This window comes from Aythya marila (assembly GCF_965140915.1).
Source record: "Aythya marila genome assembly, chromosome: 21".
Lineage (NCBI taxonomy): Eukaryota > Metazoa > Chordata > Aves > Anseriformes > Anatidae > Aythya > Aythya marila.
This window is the reverse complement of record NC_139062.1, coordinates 1,388,765-1,401,916: the sequence shown is the minus strand read 5'-3', so window position 1 is coordinate 1,401,916 and position 13,152 is coordinate 1,388,765. Positions and strand designations below refer to the sequence as shown.

The window sequence follows — 13,152 nt, the reverse complement described above, 5'->3', positions numbered from 1 at the left end:
GAATCAAGTAAAATAAGTTTAATTTGCTATCAAATCGTCACCAGAAAACAAATGAACAGAAGCCTGAAGTTGGTGACATGTTGAGACTTAACCACTAGGGCTATTTCGCAGGCATTAAGAGAAGCTACCTTGCAGGACTCTTCCTCCTACCCTTAGAATTGGTAGGTGATGAAGTAACCGTGTCAATGTTGTAGAGAGATGGGACCCTGACACCTTTTTGTTTCAGCATCTGATGAAACTCTATCCGCTCATTAATTATCTTCTGAAAATCAAAGACATGTAAAGGGGTAGAAAAGCACTGGGTGTACAGCAGTGCTGTAGTGCTCTCTTACCAGTTCCCCATGGGCTCCTGAAAGCAGAATTCCAGCGAGCTACGTACCTGCATTGCCTCCAGCACCTCCTCATCAGTGAGTTCTGCCTGGGGAGGCTTGTTGCCTGCTGTACTGAACGTAGCCTGAATTATTTTGCTTCGAAATCTTTCAAACTTTTGATAAAAGAGGAAAGAAAAGAGGTCCGTTAAGCCTTTATATATGATTCTTTGTCACTTGCATGGAGTTGGCTAGGACAGAGACCACACTGTCAGACTTAGAAAAAGTATGAGTTGATGATGAAATGGGAAGTCTGTGCGTGTGAAACTGGGTGGGTTTACTGGGCTTCATTGTACGTATTATGCTAATGATGTGTTTCTGGATGGACCCAGACCCTTTTTGGGCTGCTGTGCTCATTGTGGCAACCTTGAGTGAGGCCCAGAGTGAGCATGCCTGCAGAAAATGGCTTTAAGGTGGTATCTATTACTTCGTGTCAGGAAGATACTAGAAATCTGGTGACAGAACTGCTGTGAATTCAAAACTGTTTCTTGAGGGTTTCCAGTATTTGAGGCTAGTGTGCTTTGTCATTGAAATATGGGCTGCATGCTAGAAAGCAGGCAAGCAAATGGGCTGATTTTCTTTCTCCTTCAGCCCTGTAGCTGCAAAGGAAAATCAGCCCTGGGAGCAAAGGATTTCAGTGCCCCAGTGAGCTTCCTGCTGTGCTTCTGCCTGGGAATGTTTCTAAGCTTTCAGACTGCTTGAAATGGTTGAAGCATCTCTTACCAGGGAGGTAGGAATCTGAAGTGAAAGAGGCTGTATTTACCCTGCTGGTGAGGCACTCGAGTGCCACTCTAGTTTGCAGCTCCGTGTGCTGCAGCGTTTCAGCTTGGCTCTGCATCTCTTCCTGGGCACGCTGCTGCTTGTGGATCTGGTATCGACTGCTCAGAGCCTCTGCCTCTAGCTGGCTGACTGCACCCTGCAGATCACTGATCAGCTTGTTCTGCTCAGCCAGTTTGGATTCTTGTTCTGTGACAACCTGAGGAGATACATAAATCAAGCCATTACAGTGAGGAAGAAAGTGAGCAGACTTGGCCACATCTCCCCAGTATCTGGGTCAAATGCTTCTTGTATTTCCTGGACAGTCTACAGACTTACAATCTTGTCAGTACAGCTAACTATTACTACTTGGGGTTTTCTCCAAAACCACTGTATTGGGTACTTGAATAGCTAAAAGGGGCAAGTTTGCTATTAGGAAAAAAATGAGTGGTAAAACAAACTCAAGAATTCAGATTTTCAAAATAACTTCACTGTGTGGGTTTTTTTCATGGGGCAAATTCACTCTTCCAAGCCTAAAACAAGCACAGTGAAGCAGATGACACTAGAGTTTTCCATAAAAGCATGCTGGGCTTGCACCAGATTCACCTGTCGAAGACTGCAGTTCTCCTTCTCTGTTGTCACTATCATTTCTTCATGTTTCCGTTCTTCTCTCAGACTGCAAAACTTAAGGGAAAATATTTTACACTTCAGTTTTGTAGTTCACTAATCAACTCCTGTCTCATTAGGAAGGGAAATGTTTCATAAAAACTGAATTCCCTGCTGCCAGCTCTCCTGATTGTGGCCACTTGGCTCTGTAGTACCTTGGCAGACATGGCCTGTAGCTGACTTTCTCGCTCTCTGAGCTCCTTTTCAAGCCTTTCATTTTCAGATTCAGTTTTCCGAAGCTGGGATTCTTGGATCTCCAGTTGTCGTTGCAAGGAACACATGACACCTGTAACGTTGGAGTATTACTGTAAGCAAACAGAATTCCTGCCAGAGACCTCATGGAGTCTTTTTAAGGTAAGCAGAAGCAGAGCTGTTGTTGCCATCCACAAACAGACTGTGGGTGAAGTTAATGTACAGCCATGATGACACTGGTTAATAATGCATTTCATAGTACTTTGATGGGATATATAATAAACTTAAGTCAATTCACTGTGAGGGAGAAGCATTTCTGAGGACTAACAGAGCCAGTAACACAAGCACAGGGACTTGCCAGATTGCTGAAACACTAGCAAGCACCCCATAATACCAGTCAGGCCTTTCTGCACAATTTTCTTGTACTTCTAAGGGGAGAGCGAAAGTGGTTTCAAAATACATGGCATTTCTGACTCACTCTGTAAGCAATAACTGAAAGCAGGTGGTTTCACCCTCATGAGAAACTAACCTAGAATTGTTTTCTAGATAAGAGAAACAGAACTGCAAGAAGACAACCTTGGTCTCTAGTAGTCTGTTCTGGGGATGCCTTCTCCCATGGTACCTGTGGCTAGGTTGTAGTCGTCGCGTGCATTTTGCAGTTCTGCACAGAGCTCTTCGTTGGCATCCTGGAACGCAATGAGCTGGGCAATCAGTGTCTCCTCTCCTGCCTGCTCCAGAAAGAGCCCTGGAGCGCTGGTGTCACTGCGTGCTCCTTCGGTGGCCTCTTCAGCGGCTTCTTCAGTGGCCTCTTCGGCAGCTTCTTTGGTGGCTTCTTCGGCAGCTTCTTCAGCGGCTTCTTCGGCGGCTTCTTCATTTGAGCTCTCTTGTTCCATTTCTGCATACTGTAAAGAAGAAATAAGGACTTAAGAAGCTGTGCTAAAGCCTTGTGTGGAGAGAGGGAGTTTCAGAACTGGGGCTGAAGCCCTGTGCTCTCCGCCCTGCTGGGATGATGAGCCCCGACGGGGGGAGTACAAATCGCATCCCCACGTCCCGGAGGTCTCGCTGGCACAGTGGCTTTTCCAAACATCCCTGCCTGTCCGCCACTCCTGCCTGCAGGACGTTTGTGCTTGAAGAGCAGCCTGCCTCCCTGCCACCCACAGCGGATGACGGCATGGCAGGGAGCAGCCTCCCTGCCATGGAGTTACCAGCTCCGCGTCTCTGCCGCCCTTGAGCAGCTCCAGCTCCTTCTTCAGGCTTTCTGTTTCCTTCAGCAGCCCGGAGATCACCTCGTCCTTCTGCGCGCACTCCGCCTTGTACTTGGAGAGCCGCTCGACCTCCTCCCTCAGCGCTGCCAGGCTCTGTTCCTAGGGAACACGGGGCCATAACACAGCCAGGCCGTCCGAGGGAATGGACGGGGATGGAAGGGGATAAATGGGGATGGACAGGGATGGAAGGAAGGGGCAGCGGCCGGGCTCCCCCTCACCTTTTCATCGACGGTGCTCACACACCACAGGTCGCCCCCTCGGGGGTCGGGGCCGGGCCCTACCCCTACACTCGTCGCCCTCCTGTCCCACTCCATCGTGGGGGCTCCGGGGGAGCCCGGGGCGTCGCGGCGGCCACCTGCGGGGACAGCCGGGCTCAGACGGCGACCCCGAGCGGCTCCCAACGACCCCGGGGGGCTCCCAACGGCCCGGGGTGGGGGGGATTCGGGCCGCCCCTACCGGGCGGGGACGGCGACGTCGCCCTGTGGCTGGTGCCGGGACAGCGGGCGAGGGGCAGGCGGGGGGGGCCCCGCTCCTCTCCCCACGGCCAGGGGGGCTCCGCGGCCGCGTCCCGGCGGTGTGAGGAGCCCCTCGGGGAACCCATCGTGGAGCCGGGCTCGGTTTCGGCCGCCCCCTCCCCGCCGTGCCCGGCACCGCCTTCCGCTTCCGCGGCCGGAGCCGCCGCCGCCATGGGGCGGAGGAAGAAGACGCTGCACGACTACGCCGCCGAGTTCTCGGAGCTGGCCGTCAAGCGGCAGCGGCCGGAGAGAGGCGGTGGCGGCGGCGGGGGGGAGGCGGTGGCCGAGTCGCTGTGGTGCTCGTCCTGCCAGCTGCCGCTGCGGGTGCGCCGCGACCGCATCCTCGAGCACCTCGCCTCCGGCCGCCACTACCGCAACCGCCGCCTGGCCCGGCAGCGCGCCCCGCTGCTGCTGTGAGAGGGGGGGACACGGGGGGGATATGGAGGGGGCATGGGGGGGACATGGAGGGGGCATGGGGATCCACTCCGAGCTGCCCCGGGGACGGGTCCCTTCGTGATCCGAGCCAGAGGGGGTGAGGGAAGGCGCAGGGCGAGTCCCCTCACCTGCCCCCTTACTGCTCCTCTCACTTACTCCCTTACCTGTCCCCTTTACCTGTCTCCTAACCTGCCCCCTTCTCCCCTCACTTCTCCCCTTACCTTCACCTCTACCTGTCCCCTTACCTCTCCCCTCACCTGTCCCCTCACCTACTCTCTTACTTATCCCCTTTACCTGCCCCTTTCTTCTCTTACTTCTCATCTACCCCCTCACCTATCCCCTCACCTGCCCCTTTACCTTCCCCTTTACCTCTCCCCTCACCTTCCCCTTTCCCTGCCCTCTCCCCTCACCTTCCCCCTTTCCTCCCTCCAGCTCCGCAGGCCCCGACATCAGCCTGCCGCTGCAGCTCGACGCCCCGTCCCTGCTCGCCCAGCCGCCTCTCGTCCTCGCTGCCACCACCGCCGGGGGCCCCTCGCTGCTCCCTGGTGCCATCGGATCCACCACGGCCCCAGACCAAGCCCCGTCCACCTCAGCCTTCACCGCCTTACGCGTGAGGATCGCACCCGCGCCCGCTGAGAGGAGCAGCCGGCGCCCGGCCGTGCCCCAGGCCCGTGACAGCGCGGTGCTGGGACGCTGCGGTGCTGGTGGCCTCGGCCTCGCCCTCTTTGGCACAGAGCTCGGCGATAACACCTTGTTCCAAAGCTTAGTGGAAGAAAACGGCTGCTGCTTGCTGTACGTCGTGGAGGACCGGCTGCACGAGGTGGAACGTGCCTTCAGCGCCGAGTTCCTGGCCGGCACGCGGGTGCTGCGGCAGCAGGACGCCGACATCGTGCTCAATGACCAGCGGTACCAGCCACTTCTCAAATGAGTGTTTTAAATGTCATTGCAAAACTGAAAGGCAGACTTTTTTAAAAAAAGATGGGCTCAATATTAGAAATTTTAAAAATGAAAATAAGCTAAGATGTACCCGTCACTTCAGCAGCTCTGCCTTGTAAATGGTTTTAGGTTTCACTGCGTGTTCTAACCAGCAGAATGCAAGTAGTCTTGGAGACACTTGAAAAGCTTTCCCCTTTAAGGTGCAGGAAAAACAACGCAGCTTCATTGTGCAGGTTTTCATTTTAGCTAAGGGATTGTGTACTTTAACAACAGGTTTTTGAGAAAACCTAATGCGGTTACTGACCTTGAATTAAGAGATCAGGTTAAAACTCTCATTACTGTACTGCTGTCACTTCTGAGCATCAGTGCCCTACAGTCTGCATCCCTGCAAGTGGGTACTGAGTTCCTTCTGTAACATAATATGCTCTTCCAGAGTGATGGGGTTTTATGCCTGTTTAAAATTCATCCTCAGAAGTTAAAGCTAGCATAAAAACAGCTGTAGTTGGAAGGAGGCACTGACTGTTCCTCTAAATGTTGTCTTCACTGAAGAACTTTCTTTTGACTTTTGCAGAGTTTCTGGAGTCATCGTTTGTTCACCTCCTGAAGAAGCTTCTGAGGTCGTGATAGATGCTCTGCGAGCTGGTAAGAGGAGCTGCTGCAAACTCAGCTTTTATTTGTAGTGGTAACGCACACTGAAGGAGGCCTTGTGTGCTTGCTAAATGCTTGCAGAATGCAAAGTTTATCTTTTGATGTAAGATTTAAAGGAAATCAGCCAAACTTTCTGCTTGTGATGGCTGTATAAGAGAGCTCAGTGTCTGGATTGGGGCTGTAGAGCTCCTGTTTCCATTCTCAGCTGCAGACTCCATACCATTGCTGCAAAGCTCAGCAAAACTGGGAGGATCTTTACGTTTGCCTTACTTGTCTGTCTCCTCCACTCCTAATTTCATAGCAACTGCAGCAGCTCCTTAATTAAAATTAAAAAAAAAAAAAAAAAAGTAAAAATTACTGCTTTCTCATTTCAGCAGTGTCCCTTGAGTTGTGCAAACTAATTGTGCAATTGAAGAGAAGTCAGCCTACTAACTGCTACCTCCTGCACTCACATTGATGGCTTGAACAGCAGTGGGGCCTGTACTACGCCTTTCTCACCCAGAAAGCCCAGTCCTAGACATACAGCTGGGAATCAAAAGAAAGCTGCTTATCTCAACAGCCGTGCTTCTTGTGGCTTGTAACTAGCTAATAAAATGATCGTAGCTGGCAGCAAAAAGGAAATTATTGGCATCAACAGATAGGAAGCACTGGATTCATGAAACGGATTTTCTAGAATATAACAACATGTACAATATTTCAAGATGAAAATGTGTAGTGCAGACTGTTCTGCCTTTAATTCTGTGTTCTGTGACCTTTTGCACAGGAAAAGGTGTATTTTGTGAGAGGCTGCCCAGTTTTGACAGGCAGACAGCAGAGACGTGCTTCGATGAAGCCAACAGATGTGGAAGACCATTGGTTTGTGGATTCTACAAGTAAGACCTGATTTTTCTTTAGGATTTGTACTCATTAAGAAGCTCATGTCTGAAAGTAGCATTGATTTCTCAAGCTGTCCTTTATTCGTCCTCAGATACATTTAGTTTTGCTGCTGCCTATTGAGCATTGCTTATTATCTGAGAGTTAATTGGCTTGGATTAATTCTTCATGCTTAATGGAGATAAAATCTTAGCTGTCATGAGATTAAAATAAAAGCTAGTGGAATGATAGTCAAACAGCAAAGCTTTCAAGGCATGAAAGCTCGATTCTAATTTTTAGAATAGACGATGGTAATTGGGGGTCCAGATTTCATCAGTCCCTTCAAGGCTTTGCAAATGCTACAGCTCGTGTTTGAGCTTCAGAGGAGGAAACATTCTGGTGATGCTGTGCCATTCTCTGAGACAACTCCTTGCTCCGTGGTTTTAGGGAAAACAGGATCTTCTTTTGTAGTTTTTTATGCATGTACAACCACCAGGTCAGACAGCTCTGTGGTTTTATTAAGCATACAGCTACTGAGATCTGTTTGTTATTGCTCTGTTGGAAAGCATTTGGTTTACAACCCTGTTCATCGTAGGAACGCTGTGGCATTAAACTTTGCTCATGAAGTAGACTTCTGAGGGTGTCCTTTCTTCCTGTTTGACAGCTCTGCTGCACTACACTAGAAATAACATGGGAAGAAGGCATTAGCTGTAATCTTCACAATAGCGTAGAAACAGACTCTTTCAAAGTTTGAATGTGCCTTTGTAATACCAAAAACTGATCTCTTTTTGTAACTTTTTCCAATTTTCACTGATTTGTTAATTAGATCTCTAACTGTACTGACTTGAAGAACGTTGATCCCGTGAAACTGAAATACCTGTGCTAGCAAATAACAATGAAAGTTTAGAGTAACTCTAAGAGAAGAACCTTTCAGCAACCTTTTCAATTCCTTTTAGAGCACCATCTTCAGGGAGACATTGAGCTCATCTGTTACTTCAACTTGCCACTCGCAGCAAACTCCAAGGCTGTGAAGCCTCTGGTTGGTGTTAGAATTATTGGCCCATCTGGTGGAAATAGACCTATTAATCTTGATAAAGTGATATTTCCACTTGTGACTTTACATCTGGACCCTTAAGATTAAGTAATTGAAAGAGAAGGAAAGTAGATTAATTTCAATTAATTTCTGCACTGTTAAACTTACGGGGATTCGGGGAGCTCTGCTACGAGGCAGGAATGCTGCTTTAAACTTATGCCCAGGATTTAACACCCTCTGGTGAGTGTGGATGTGGGTTGTTAGTAAACAACCATGATTGCCTGGTGCTTCTCTCTCGAGAGCAGTTAATCTCATTGCAAACAAAACTTACTCGGAGAGATACACATATTATGTATATATATGCTAATAAATATATATTAGTATATTATATATACTAATGCGTAATTACACAAAATGCTTGCCCTAACATTTGCCTTTTCCATTTGAGTGCTACATGTGCAGGTCTGTTCCCCAGCCATAAGGTTGAATCTGAACTGAGGTTTTGGTCAACACTCAACTGAATTGAAACCTGTAAGTAGGGCTCTGAGAAGAACTGTAGGTAATTTGTTGGACTTGCGGGGGGCTTTCAGTCCCCAGAGTTTTAATTTACTCCATAAAATTGTTAGCTTAAGTCTCCCAAAGTACAGACATGAGGCTCGTTTGCCAGAAGCAGAATTAATACGTACTGAGGGGCTGAAATTAGAAAGCAGGGTGTCACCCTGCCAGTCTGGTGAGGTTCTGGTGTCGCACGCTCGCTGCTGTCTGTGTTCAAGTCGGCCTCTTGCGCCGCGCTGGCAGAGGGGCCCAGCGACCTTGCTGTGCCCCAGCAGTGTTCCACGTTGCTTGTTCCCCTCTGCAGGCGTTTCGACCCCGCGCTGCAGTTCCTCTGCAAGAAGGTGCGTGGCTGCCAGGCCCTGGGGAGGATCTACCGGATAGCGACGACCAGCAGCGTGTACCCGGCGGCTTCCCTGGGCTTCCTCAAAACATCAGGTACTGCGCGGCTCATTCATCTGACAGGGCTGGAAACGGGTCTTGTCCTGTGTGCTGCTGGAAGGTTCCTTAGGTCTGTGTGGCTGTAAGGTGCGTGTCTCTTTCTCTAGAAGAGTATTTTCTTTACTAGAATTGATTTCAGCTGCATACTGCTATCTGCCCTTAGTATTGGCTTCTGGGATGTAGGTGGCTTTAATATTAATCCCAGTGCATTTCAGAAATGTACATTAGCCATGGGTTTTCAGTGTGAAGGCCTTAATGACCAGTTTTGCTTCTTCCAGGTGGAATTTTTTATAATGCTGCTGTGCACGATATAGATATTGTCAGTTTGTTGTTGGGAGAGAGTGCACCAGACACGATATTTTCACTGGGGCATGCGTTCTGCACAGGTAAGACCAAATATTTTGATAGTTTATTGTGTACCTCTGGGCTTCTCAGTTACTTCAGTACTAAAATTGGGAAGAATTGTTACAAGAGCATGGTAGCCATGCTGTGATTGTTCCATGATAGAACTGCCACAAAAATAGTCAGTGAAATAGGAAGCATGTTCCTAAAAAAAATAAATCATTTTAGACAGAATATTTACCAAATGTTTCAGAATTGTCTCTTTCCCACTGATGTGAAATAGTTGCCGTAGAACTGTTGCTGAACTTTGATGGTTTGCCACTTGAAAACCAGAATACAGAAAATAATCAGCAAAGCCATACGGTTACACAAACGTTATCGCAGTATTCTCAGTTCTCTGCTTGAATTTTTCTCCAGTGCTTTCCTGCTGAGCTCAACACAGTTAAAAATGTCAATTTATGCTGGATTGACCAACACTCCCTGGGTTACCAGACAAATTTAAATTAACTTCCAGCTTTTAAATGGAAATTTAAAGCTTTAATTAATGTCAGCCGCTGCCAACATCGGCTTGCTGCTGTCAGGAGGTAAGGTATGCAATGCTGTCATCTGTGAAATGCAGCAAGCAAAATGCCCCGGAGAGGAATTTATACAATCTGCCTCTTTCTAGCAAAGTGCTGAAAGTTGCTTATTCTTGGTACTGATAAGTTGCAAAAGCAAATGTGTTTGGAGGAGGAAGTGAAGTCAGCTGCAGGGAAAGCCGTGGGCTTGGATAGTGGAGTCCTGGCAGTTTTCCTCCAGAAGTGATGGTGAAGGTAAACCAGCTGGCGTATGCTCCCAAAAGCACTTTGCTGTCTCCTCGCTTCCTGTTTGAAAGTATTCTGGACCCTGCATTGCCTCTTAAAGGAAGAAAATCGCTGTGTCGTAGTAGTGTTTGCTGTTCTGGTGTGAGCGAGTGCCTTTTTTGTCACTCAGATATGGCCTGCTTGAAGGACGCAGACACTGTAGCAGTCAGCATGAAATTTCCTAGCGGAGCAATTGTTACTTTGGACATCAGTCAGCACTGCACTAAAAGCTGTGATCAGAGACTAGAGGTGCGTTCTTGCTTTTAAGATACGTCTGTCGTGACGCCACAGGCTAGAACAAGTTTTCCCTGTGCATGTTTGCCTGGAGCAGCATGTGCTGTGCCCCGTGCATACACCCACAGACCCGTGTCACAGAACACCTCTGTACCTCAGCAGCTGCTTGTGTTTGGTTAACTTACAGTCTGCTTTCTCTTTTGGAACCCAGATTCTGCCTCCTGTACGTTATTCTGCAGGGGTTATTAGCTGCACGCGGTCATGCTAGAGCAGAAATTGATGTCAGCTCTCAAGGCTGCAGTGTGTTCTCTATCTTGTCGTTGTCTTCCCAGGGTGTGTCTAGGACTGCAGCAAGGGCTAAAGCCTTGCAAGTATAAAAGGCATTAAAGGGGAAGAGAAGTGTAAAATCAGAGGCATTATCACCTGTCAACTCCAAAAACCAGCAGCTGCTTTTTACTTGGTCATACAAACCTGCACTTTTGTACACTAGCCAGGTTTAAGATCAAACGGACAGTGAGATGAAAACCTCGTTCTTCTAACTTTTTGCTTTCCCTGCAGGTTCACGGTTCTCAAGGAACGTTACGGGTAGATAACCAGAATCCCCTGGGGATTACAGAGCACGGAACTTCTGTGTCCATATGTACACAGACCCAAGCTGATCGTTACAGGGAGGCACACCGGGGGCTCTTTCGACACTTTTTGAGAACCCTGAAAGGTAAGATGAAAGCTTGCATTGTTGGCTAATATTGCTTTGGATTCACTTTGAGTGAAAACTTCACTGGGAAGTTGTTCCAGTAGCAACTGCGATTTGGTGTTTGTGTCTGAAATCCCCAGAAAAAAATATGCATAGATGTGAAAATCAGGAGTGAGATTCATCATGGTTAGGCTTAATCCAGCATTGTGCAGTGGTCAGAGAGCTCCCTGTAAGCAAACCCAGGCTTTTGCATGCAGGCCTGCTGTCCTGACGGCCGCAGGAGGAGGTGGCAGCTCGATGGATGAGCAAACAGCAATTCTTGTTTCAGGGACTGAAACTGAACGGGTCGGCTGCATTGTAGGGGTGTGCTGCTGCAGTACAGGGGCTTTTCTCACTTCTGAGTCAGTGAGACGGGTGAGGGAAGGAGTGTTGATCTGAAAACGTGTGTTCCAAGAATAAATGAAAGTGGGGAGGAAACGCTGTGTGGGACCTTAATGTCTTTTACGAGGGAAGCAGCCGTTTGCAATAGTGTGGGAGAGCCTCATCCAAAATCCTGGTTGTCCTTATGGAATGAAACAGTTCCGTTCTGTTGACCTCAGCGACAAAAATACAGGATTTGAGTTTCAGGAACAGGAAAGAGGGGGATGAATTTTTCCATTCTGTCCCTGCAGGCAAAGAGCCTCCCGCGATAACCAAAGAGCAGTTCCTCTGGGCTGTCCAGGTGGCTGCAGCCGCCGAGCAGTCCTGGAGAAACGGATCCGCTGTTGACCTGCGCAACGAAGCAATGGATTCGGCTGTGGTCAAGACTGAGATAATGTGACTCACGCTGCTGATTTCTGAGGTGAAGGATAACCTTTAAGCTGCGCTACGGTGAAGTCTTTTCACCTGGTGATGTCTTCACTGTCACCTTAGACTTGCATTTCCACTGGAAATGCCCAGAGCACGGAAGCGTATTCAAACTAGAAGTGCTTAGCGCTGCTGCGGATGCCTTGTAGCACATCCAGTGCTCCTCAGGACATGGTGAGGGGCCATAAACTGCCCCCTGCCACAGTGGGCACTGTGCTCTGGCAGCTTTGTGGCAGCTTTTTGTGCAGGTGATGCCGTGCTCACAAGGGAGGGAGGGAGAGCACCCGGCTGGGCCGTGCGCTTCCTATCGGTGTGTGCTGGAGTGTGACTGCTGTGCTGAGCTCAGCCCCGGCCTCATATTTATTGTTTTGTTTGTTGCTTTTACTGGGTGTTCTAAATCTATGCTATAGATTGCAAATGCCTAGCTGAGAAGTTAGGGTCTAACTTTCTTGGGGGATAGTGGAGAGAAGTGAAAAAAACGGGGAGGGAAACCTCCAACAGTGCTGATTTAAGAGAGGTGAGAAACTTCGTAGTAAGGTTGTAAACTAAGACCATTTCATAGAGAATCAACACACTGGGCATTTTGATAATAAGCACTGTGTTATTTAAAGAAAAAAAATCAGAATGCAATTTGTAAATTGTGCAGGGGCCCTGTACAACAGCTGTGACTGAGACGTGTCCATTGCATGGGTTCCTCAGTGCCTGCTGCAAGGCAGGGGAGCTGGCTGGAGGCTTTTGCTTTCTGTGCCTAAGTGCAAGCACATACGTTAATATTTTAGTAGCAAAAATGAACTAATAATCACTTTCTTTGAGTGCACAAAGGGCACTCTGCATATCTTAAAGGTATTTTTTTACAGTCTAGAAGACTGGGAATATACAGCACAGAAAAGGATAGTGCCTTCAACAAGAGGCAAGTCTGCTTTTAAACCAGGTTATTTCTACCTTTTTACTCTTACGTTGAGCTTGTTGCTGGTAGATAGATTTGGCTGTTGTTTATTTCTCACATGTCGGTTTTCAAAACCTTTTGGAAGTTTTTTTATTGTATTAAAATAACAGTTTTGCCTTGAGTGTTTATAGACATCCCTCCTTGGAAGATTCTTTAGTTAATCGGTTTCCGATTCCAATATATGCAGTATATATTACTAAAACTAGAGCGATGACAGTTACAACTAAAGACAACTCTCTTGTGGAAATTGTTTTTAATGGTGTAATTTTTCAAACTCGGAAAAGTGATGTCTTAACGATAAAGATTGTTACTAATTTCGTGCTCTCTTTTCTAGTCATTTACTGGGGGGGGGGGGAGGAACAACCTACACCCACGATGAAGCAGACATTTACCTCTTTCAATCGCAACTTATTAACAGCAAGGGTGGTGTTCTCATTTTGGTGGTGTTTTAAGGCGATCACATCTGTGCATCCATGGCACTCTTGCCTTGCCAGGTGTTCTTGTTCTTTGTTCTTGTTCTTGTGTCTTTGTAGCTTTATGGTTGTTTGATGAAGCAAGAAAAAATTCAGGCCCTTAAACGTCATGGTTC

The 13,152-nt window shown here is 48.1% G+C and overlaps 1 protein-coding gene across 1 annotated transcript; it reads left to right on the top strand.

Moving 5' to 3' along the window:
• The first annotated feature begins 3,816 nt into the window (after positions 1–3,816).
• LOC309886278 (myo-inositol 2-dehydrogenase-like) lies at positions 3,817–12,878 on the top strand. Its single transcript, XM_082776989.1, has 9 exons — positions 3,817–4,175; positions 4,630–5,103; positions 5,705–5,775; positions 6,545–6,653; positions 8,526–8,656; positions 8,938–9,045; positions 9,974–10,092; positions 10,636–10,792; positions 11,443–12,878. The coding sequence occupies exons 1-9, from the start codon at positions 3,934–3,936 to the stop codon at positions 11,589–11,591; spliced, it is 1,560 nt and encodes a 519-aa protein (XP_082633115.1). The 5' UTR covers positions 3,817–3,933; the 3' UTR covers positions 11,592–12,878.
• Positions 12,879–13,152: the final 274 nt, after the last annotated feature.

Coding starts and splice junctions, on each gene's coding strand:
- LOC309886278 (XM_082776989.1), top strand. CDS start 3,934: ATGGGGCGGAGGAAGAAGACGCTGCACGACTACGCCGCCGAGTTCTCG. Junction 4,176..4,629: donor CAGCGCGCCCCGCTGCTGCT/GTGAGAGGGGGG, acceptor TCCTCCCTCCAG/CTCCGCAGGCCCCGACATCA. Junction 8,657..8,937: donor GGGCTTCCTCAAAACATCAG/GTACTGCGCGGC, acceptor TGCTTCTTCCAG/GTGGAATTTTTTATAATGCT.